Source organism: Scylla paramamosain, chromosome 2 (assembly GCF_035594125.1).
Source record: "Scylla paramamosain isolate STU-SP2022 chromosome 2, ASM3559412v1, whole genome shotgun sequence".
Taxonomy (NCBI): Eukaryota; Metazoa; Arthropoda; class Malacostraca; order Decapoda; family Portunidae; genus Scylla; species Scylla paramamosain.
The window spans coordinates 14,221,254-14,230,000 of record NC_087152.1 but is presented as its reverse complement, the minus strand read 5'-3'; the positions used below and the strand labels follow the sequence as shown (position 1 = coordinate 14,230,000).

The 8,747-nt window shown below is 40.8% G+C and overlaps 1 protein-coding gene and 1 non-coding gene across 4 annotated transcripts in view; both read left to right on the top strand.

The window, feature by feature from the left end:
* The window catches only part of LOC135110868 (galactose-3-O-sulfotransferase 4-like), a 15,263-nt gene extending 7,263 nt beyond the window's left edge, over positions 1 to 8,000 (top strand). For all 3 annotated transcript variants that reach the window (XM_064023490.1, XM_064023503.1, XM_064023498.1), the window contains 8 exons: positions 188 to 202; positions 535 to 835; positions 1,380 to 1,555; positions 1,815 to 1,941; positions 3,761 to 3,951; positions 5,335 to 5,413; positions 6,498 to 6,613; positions 7,081 to 8,000. In XM_064023490.1, the coding sequence (XP_063879560.1) occupies positions 188 to 202; positions 535 to 835; positions 1,380 to 1,555; positions 1,815 to 1,941; positions 3,761 to 3,951; positions 5,335 to 5,413; positions 6,498 to 6,613; positions 7,081 to 7,318 (1,243 nt within the window). In that variant the 3' untranslated portion in view covers positions 7,319 to 8,000. The remainder of the gene's footprint in view (positions 1 to 187; positions 203 to 534; positions 836 to 1,379; positions 1,556 to 1,814; positions 1,942 to 3,760; positions 3,952 to 5,334; positions 5,414 to 6,497; positions 6,614 to 7,080) is intronic.
* Trnav-cac (transfer RNA valine (anticodon CAC)) lies at positions 1,980 to 2,053 on the top strand. The gene has a single exon. It is a non-coding gene; the product is annotated as a tRNA-Val (tRNA).
* Positions 8,001 to 8,747: the final 747 nt, after the last annotated feature.

Here is an 8,747-nt window from a genome sequence, read left to right as displayed (position 1 = left end):
TTTACACACACACACACACACACACACACACACACACCATTATAATGCCAATGAAGATATGCGACATATTTTAGTACAAAAATTTAAGTAAATATTGATTTTTAAGTGTTTTCTGGTATAACTTAATTACGTAGAAGGTTGTACTATAATATTTTGTCCTAATTGTATGTCTTCTTTTTTCCCTCAGGAACATCCAGGGAGCGTAAGTATTGAAGTTAATAATCCTATATGATTGAAACGAGCACATGCCTAACAATATATTTTCCTCATTTCGGGTCCATGACTCCTTTCACTTCCTACGAGAGGAGCCTATACTTGGAAGATTCTTACCTAAAGAAACTAAAAAAAAAAAAAAAAAAGAAAGGTGAACAACCGTAACTACGTGTATGCCTTGACGGGCCCAAGTGACATGACCACCAGTGAAGACATTACACCTGTGGCTGATTCTTGAAAGCATGACTCATAACTTATTGATAAAGGCGCTACACTTTGTTGACTGATGAAGTACTGAATTAGTGTTCGCGTCCCACACAGGGAGGAACCTCGGGCTTGGGCAGCACAACCGGCGGGCCCGACCTGCCGCCCCCGCCGCCACCTGGTGTTCCTCAAGACCCACAAGTGCGGCTCGTCCACCCTGCAGAGCGTGTTCCTGCGCTACGCCGCTGTCAATAATCTGTCGGTGGCGCTCCCGTACTCCGGAGTGTATCTGGATGGTGCCGGCAGTGGCCAGTCCCTTAGGGTGAAGGAGCTCAAAGAATCTCCCTTCGCGCCGCCCTCGGGGAAGTACCACCTGCTGGTGCATCACACGAGGCTCAACGTGCGCGCCATGCAGCAGGTGCGTCCACTTTATGTCGGTAATGGCCGCGGGATTTGCATGCGTGTTACCTCCTGCTTTCTGTAGCTTTTAGTTGTTTATTGTTTGCTTCTTGTATGCTGTCAAGTATACTATCATTACTCCGGTTTTTTTTTGTACTATATATATATATATATATATATATATATATATATATATATATATATATATATATATATATATATATATATATATATATATATATATATACAATATAATAATCTTATTTCATTCTTTCATCTTTTCTGTATCTTTTTCTTTTTTTCTGTTTTCAGTTTCTTCATCTGTTAAGCTTTAAGCAGGCACGGGAAGGTTTCTTTAAGAAAATCTATGTAAGAGATAAGAATACAATGTTTATTTTTTTCTTTTTTGATAATGATGCGAAATGTTTTTTTTTTTTAAGCCATCACTAAAAACATGAAAACGTTCTTGGAAACAGTAATAAAACCCACTGGAGCCTGGTAACCGTAAGATATAGGACTACAACATGTTCAGGTATTACATTTATTAGTATAATCACCATCAGGTCACATACAACGACTCAGTGTGGGTGACGGTGCTTCGCGAGCCCTCTGCTGTCTTTGAGTCCATGTTCCACTACTACCATCTGCACAAGTTCTTCGGCGCGACCTTCGACCACCTCGTCTGGAAGCTGGGCGCCCATGATGGAGTGAAAATGTGGCTCAAGAACGCTAACAGCAGGTGATATGATCTCTCTCTCTCTCTCTCTCTCTCTCTCTCTCTCTCTCTCTCTCTCTCTCTCTCTCTCTCTCTCTCTCTCTCTCTCTCAACGATAATTGGATACTTGTAGTTGTTCTGGCTCCTTTTGTTGTTTTTGTTGTTGTTGTTGTTGTTGTTGTTGTTCTTCTTCTTCTTCTTCTTCTTCCAGCAGCAGTAGTATGTACAGTAAATACAAGCTCACACTTAATTACCTATTTACATAACACTGGCTGTTCCTCAGGTATCAGGGACGGTTGGGGAGGAACCAGATGAGCTTCGATCTCGGGCTGGATGACCTCGACACCCACATGGACTCAGTAATGCGCGACGCCATCAAGATCCTCGACGACACCTTCCACTTAGTGATGGTAACACACACACACACACACACACACACACACACACACGCCGCGTAGTGTAGTGGTTAGCACGCTCGGCTCACAACCAAGGAGACCCGGGTTCGAATCCCGGGCGCGGCGATGCAAATGAGCGACCCTCTCAATGTGTAGCCCCTGTTCACCTAGCAGCAAGTAGGAGTAAGAGATGTAACCCGAGTGGTTGTGACCTCGCTGTCTCGGTGTGTGGTGTGTAAGTGGTCTCAGTCCTACCCAACCTACCCAAAGATCGGTCACTGTGAGCTCTGAGCTCTTTCCGTAGGATAACGGCAGACGACCGTAGGTGAATCACTCAGATCTCTATTTCTCTCTCCCTCTCTCTCTCTCTCTCTGTACCATATTTTGAAACACTTGCGCGCCGCAACTCAGCCTCTTTGAAAAGGCTCTGGTTGAAGTGACACGAGTTTTTAAGTTTTTACAGTTCTAGTGCTTGATTAACAAGATTCCTACGTTATTAACCGGAAATACAGTCTTGAGAATCCGTGTCATCATCTGTGCGACATTTGAAAATAGTCGTAGTGAGAGAGCAAAACGTTTCTGAATACTGGCCTCTCTCTCTCTCTCTCTCTCTCTCTCTCTCTCTCTCTCTCTCTCTCTCTCTCTCTCTCTCTCTCTCTCTCTCTCTCTCTCTCTCTCTCTCTCTCTCTCTCTCTCTCTCTCTCTCTCTCTCTCTCTCTCTCTCACACACACACACACACACACACACACACAGAGAGAGAGAGAGAGAGAGAGAGAGCTGCCCAGTTCGTCATTCGTTACGTTTGCTTTGATACCAATGTATCAGTTTTCTTTTCGTAAGCTGCAAAGAATCCGTATTTTGAAACATTTTTCTTTCTCATAAAAACAATTTTCAAAGGCCACAGAGATGATTAGTCGGGCTCTCGTGAGTGTTTTCCCCATTGATGATGCAGAAATCTTGTTTAACTATCACTAGAAGTGTGAAAACACCCAAGTTATTTCCACTAGGTAGAAGAGTCCTTCAGAAGTAGAGACAAGAAGAGGTGACGTTTGAAAATACGGTTTCGGATTCACATTCAGGTATTCTGTTGACCATAGCATATCCTGCATACTCTTACTATCAACCAACAAACACATGCACTTTTTGTCATGAATAAAGTTAGTTTTAGCGTTGTTACTTTGGTTAGTGTTGAGATTTCCAATCAAGACAAGTTGTACCCTGCCTAATTTTCCAAGATACGTAATTTTTTATTTATTTATTTATTTTTTATTTATATTTTTTTTTTTTTTTTTTTTTTTTTGTACTACACTGACTACAGGGTTGATGTGTCGTCAAAGTTCACGATATACCTTTATTGCGCCACTTAAAGCAACAGGATTTGAGAACCACTGCTATAGAAGATCAAAAAAAAAACTGCTGCTGTTTATAATCCCTAACAATCCATTGTAGGAAATACTGTTCTTGGCAGATAGTGGAGTGGATGAACGAATCGTTGGTGTTGAGAAATCCAATCAAACAACCTATCGAGGATCAAAGAATGTTGCTGTTGTTTATTATCTTTTGTAATCCATTGTATGATTATTGTTCTTGGCAGATAGTGGAGCGAATAGACGAACTGTTAGCTCTGAAAAGTCCAGTCAAACAGAAGGATCAAAGAGTGTTGTTGGTTATGCTTTGTAATCCACTGATGGAAACATTATTCTTGGCAGATAGCGGAGCGGATGGATGAATCGTTAATATTGGAGAGTCCAATTAAACAATCTATTCAAGATCAAAGAATGCTGTTGGTTTTTTGCTATCCTTTGTAATCCATTGATCGATTATTCTTCGCAGATAGCGGAGCGGATGGACGAATCGTTAGTGTTACTGAAGCACCTGCTGTGTTGGGGGGACGAGGACGTGGTGGCCATGGCGCACAACGTAAGGAAGGACCTGTACCGTAGCTACCTCAGCGAGCAGACTGTGGCCACTCTTGAACACTTCAACGCTGCTGACGTCAAGCTGTACTCTTACTTCAAGGAAAAGTGAGTTTGACCTTCAGTCACCTAGGAAATGTGCATAGGCGAAATAGTAGTAGTAGTAAGTAGTAGTAGTAGTAGTAGTAGTAGTAGTAGTAGTAGTAGTAGTAGTAGTAGTAGTAGTAGTAGTAATGGTAAGAAGAAATACAACAACAACAACAACAACTAATAATAATAATAATAATAATAATAATAATAATAATAATAATAATAATAATAATAATAATAATAATAATAATAATAATAATAATAATAATAATAATAACAATAATAAATTACATTAGGAAGTGTTGTTTCAAAAGCAAAAATTTCAGTTAACAAAGTAACACAGTGTTCTCTCTCTCTCTCTCTCTCTCTCTCTCTCTCTCTCTCTCTCTCTCTCTCTCTCTCTCTCTCTCTCTCTCTCTCTCTCTCTCTCTCTCTCTCTCTCTCTCTCTTAAATGATACCTAACTTAAAAAGTGTTGACAGCGAAATTGATTTAGGAGTAACAATATCGAGTAGCTTAAAACCTACCCAACAATGTTCAGAAGTCTTAAAGAAAGCGAATAAAATAATTAGCTTAATCGCCAGATCTTTTGAATATAAATCTAAGGATACAATACTCACGTTGTATAACTCTTTAGTCCGTCCTCTTCTGGAATATTGCGTTCAAGCATGGTGCCCCTATTACCAGAAAGACATTGATAAATTAGAACGAGTTCAGCGTAGAGTAACAAAAATTATACCAATCCTAAGAAACAAATCATACGAAGAGCGTCTTAAAGAATTAAATATATTCCCATTAACACAAAGAAAACTAAGAGGTGACTTATACATGTGTTTAAAATCATCAAAGGCATTGATAACATGAACTGCAGTAAATATTTCACGATAGACTCTTCAAATTACACGCGAGGAAACGGTTGCAAAATTGTTGGGAAATCAATCAACTCTCACGAATCTTTTTTTTTTTTTTTTTCCAACGAGTAGTAAATCTATGGAATGGGCTTCCTCGAGACCTGACAGACTGCAACACCGTAGAGACTTTTAAACCCCGTCTTGATAAATATTTTTCCTGCAATCCGCGGCTAACAGCGTTTGTTTGTTAGTGATTAATTTCCTTGCCTTCAGGGAATGGCGGCACCTCACTTCATCTATTTCCTTTCTTTCCTATAAAATTTCCTTCGGGTTTTTCCTTCTCTAACCCCGTAAGGTATTTTTTTCGACCTGTTTTCCTGTACGGCTTATGCCGGAGGGAGTAGAGGGTGGGGAGAGAGCCCTCTGCTTCTGTGTCCTTTTCTTTTACTGTCATCTTAGTAGTCCTAGGTCAGGTCACCTCGTGAGGACCTCAAGATCTGTTGAGGCCTGGTTTTCTACTCGTATGTAACTCTATGTAACTCTCTCTCCAGGTTCGACAAGCACGTGGAGGCGTTCGGGCGAGGTCGAATGGAGCGAGAAGTGGCAAGTCTACGAGCAAAGCGAGACAAGGTTAGTGAACAAACAAGATTAACAATGGACAGCCGCTGAGTACTCCTAACTTCATTTTTTTTTTTTTTCGACCGTCTTCTCCTTCTGGGCCTGGATTCTGAAACGCTTTGCTCTCTCATAACAACTACTTTCAAAGTCCACGGAGATGCTTAGCTCAAGAACGTTTTTCCTGTTAGTAAAACAGAAATCTTGTTAATCTACCTCTAGATAAATGAAACTTCAACAAGACCCTTTTGAAGTAGCTGGGGTGCGGCGAAGAAACATTTTCTACTTTTCTCCTTTTCCTTTAAATGGAGATATAATCACTTAATCCCTAACCACTAAGTGATTACCAGCTATTTTGTATACCCGCTTTGCTGTTTTTTTTTTTTTTTCTCTCTCTTTTTTTTAGTTTTCTTTTTTTTTCTTTCTCTCTTATTTCGTAATGGAAAACCTAAAGAAAAAAAACAGTAATTTGTGCCTCTGTAATGACTATGATGGTATGTATGTGTGTGTGTGTGTGTGTGTGTGTGTGTGTGTGTGTGTGTGTGTGTGTGTGTGTGTGTGTGTGTGTGATTAATGGATTAATAGTGAAAATGATGATGTAGGTATCTGTGATGTTGGTGATTGACGATAAGAGTGATGGTGATGATGTCTGCCTGGGTTCGGTGATGACAGGTGCGATGTGCTGCGATGGTAATGACAGATGCGCTATGTTGTAATGGTGATGATGTCTGCTTGGCCCTAGCGATGACAGATGCGTTATGTTGTGATGGTGATGATGTCTGTCTGGGCTCGGTGATAACATGTGCGATGTTTTGTGATGGTGATGATGTGTGCTTGGCCTCGGCAGTGACAGATGCGAAATAATGGATTCGAGCTTGATAAAGACTTGTAGATGAATGGAACAGACTCAGTAATCAGTAATCAGGGTGTTAGTATTGAATCAATAGGGAGCTTTAAAAGATTAGACAAATTTGTGGAGGAGGATGATAGGTGGAAATAGGTGGATATTTTTCTTACACGGACTGCCATGTGTAGCCCTGACGACTTCTTGCAGCTTCTCTTATTTCCTTATGTTCTTGTATGAAGCTTTCCGCTGCAGATGTGGAAGCAATGCGGTCTGAGGGAATCACGCTCCTCTTCTTCCAAACACCGCCAGACCTCGGGCAAGGATCACCACGTCATTGCCTACCAGATGCACGTCAACGGCTCCAGCAGGTGAGGGCAGATTGCACTGGGAGCGCTAGTGAGGAACGAAGAGGAAGAAAAGGAAAAGATGTATAGGAAAAAAAAAATTGTTGTATGGTGTCCGTAGAGTGTACAGTATGTCTATAGGGTCTCGAGGTTCCTACATTAATAAGCTATGTTATCTTGTATTTGTCATTGAGCTATCTCACTTCGTAACGCTTTCACTGACTGAAACACCTCCAGATTTTAGTGTTGGGTTTGCCGTATTTATTCTCAGTTAAGTTTACGCGTTCTTTGTCCCGCAGGCAATCTTGTACTTACCTGACATTTAGTTCTCTTACTTCGTATAATGTGTCAATTGAGCTCACGCGTTCTTCCTGCTGGCAACCTTGTACTTGTCATTTAGCTCTCTCATTTCATAACACTTCCATTGGCTGATGTACTTCCAGTTTGCTGTCACTTGTCTCAGTTAAGTTTACGCATTCTCTGTCCCGCAGGCAAAGGAAATACTGCCAAGACCTGATCCGGCCGACTCCCGAGCTCACACAAATGTTGCGCTGGAAGCAGTATGCCCGCTACCATCAGCGCGGCGCTCGGTCTACTCTTAATCTGTCTTGGTCTCAGACTTTCAAGAGGAAAAAAATCAAGAGAAAATCCAGGAAAGGTGTAGTTCTGCCGGTCCGTCGCGTTCACCGCAGCGATAGGCGCCCAGCGAACCGCCACCGTCCACAGTAACCAGGCATTCCTTTCAGCCTCCACACACACACACACACACACACACACACACACATTGAGAGAAATATACTCGTGTTATACGTGATTTTTTTTTGTGTGTGAAGAAAAGAAGGGAGGCCTGTCTCCAAGAAACTATTACATAATGATACAAAGACTATATACCACCATCTCTTGTAAGACTTGTGTCAAACGGAATACACCTGATCATATTTTTATCCCCTGCACAATACATACTTTGGAGGATCTTAGCGAGAGTCCTGCAGCTCTAGTATCTTTTTTTTTTTCTCCTTCTTTAAGTCATGTGTGCACGTATTGCCTGACTGGAGTGAATTTCACCAGCTGTGTTTCATTATTTAATATGCCAAAATACATTGTTACGGCCAGCATGGATTGCACACATTTTGTATCACAAGGTCTTTTACTTTCGTGGGTAATGGCGTCACGCAATATTCATTTCCCCACATCGCCCAGCCATATCTCTGAATTAATTACACTCCTTTCGAGAATATGTGTAACAATATACATCATCTTTCTGAAAGCTGTACCAGTCTCGGGTAATTTCTCGTACTTGCAGATTATCCAGCATTATCTCTCATGTTACCTCCTGTTTCGTCTCCCTCTATACGGTGGCTATATATGCATAAATAAATAAATAAATAAATAAATAAATAAATAAACAATGTACTTGACTTTGTGTGCCTTCTGTTTCACAGAGAGAGAGAGAGAGAGAGAGAGAGAGAGAGAGAGAGAGAGAGAGAGAGAGAGAGAGAGAGAGAGAGAGAGAGAGAGAGAGAGAGAGAGAGAGAGAGAGAGATTATTGCTGTATTATGTAACGTTTATATTTTTCTATTTATGAATTAGTTTTTTATTAATTTATTTTGTTCCATCCATTCTCTATTTGTTTACGTCTAATCAACTGTTCTGTTTGGTTGCCATGGTGATTTTCTTTTATTCTTGCTCCTCCTCCTCCTCCTCCTCCTCCTCCTCTGCTTACTGTCCTGTCTTTTTAGTCTGTAATTAGTTAGAAGTAGTTCCCTAACAGCTTTACAAGGACCAAAAGGTTTGTTACTGCTTGGTTTTCCTTTGTAATACCGACTTAATCCTTTCTAATCCTCCTCCTCCTTATTCTCCTCTCCCAGTATCCATAATATCATGGCTTACTGCTACTACTACTATTACTACTACTACTACTACTACTTCTACTTCTACTGCTGTTGCTACTACCACTGCTGCTGCTACTGCTGCTGCTGCTGCTACCCTATCACCATTTAACAATAACAACAAAACAACCACCATAACCACTACTACTATTTTTACTACTACTACTACTACCACCCTATCACCATACAACAAAAAAAACATCGGCCACCACCACCACACTACTAATACTAATACTAATACTACTAATGATAATAATATTAATACTACT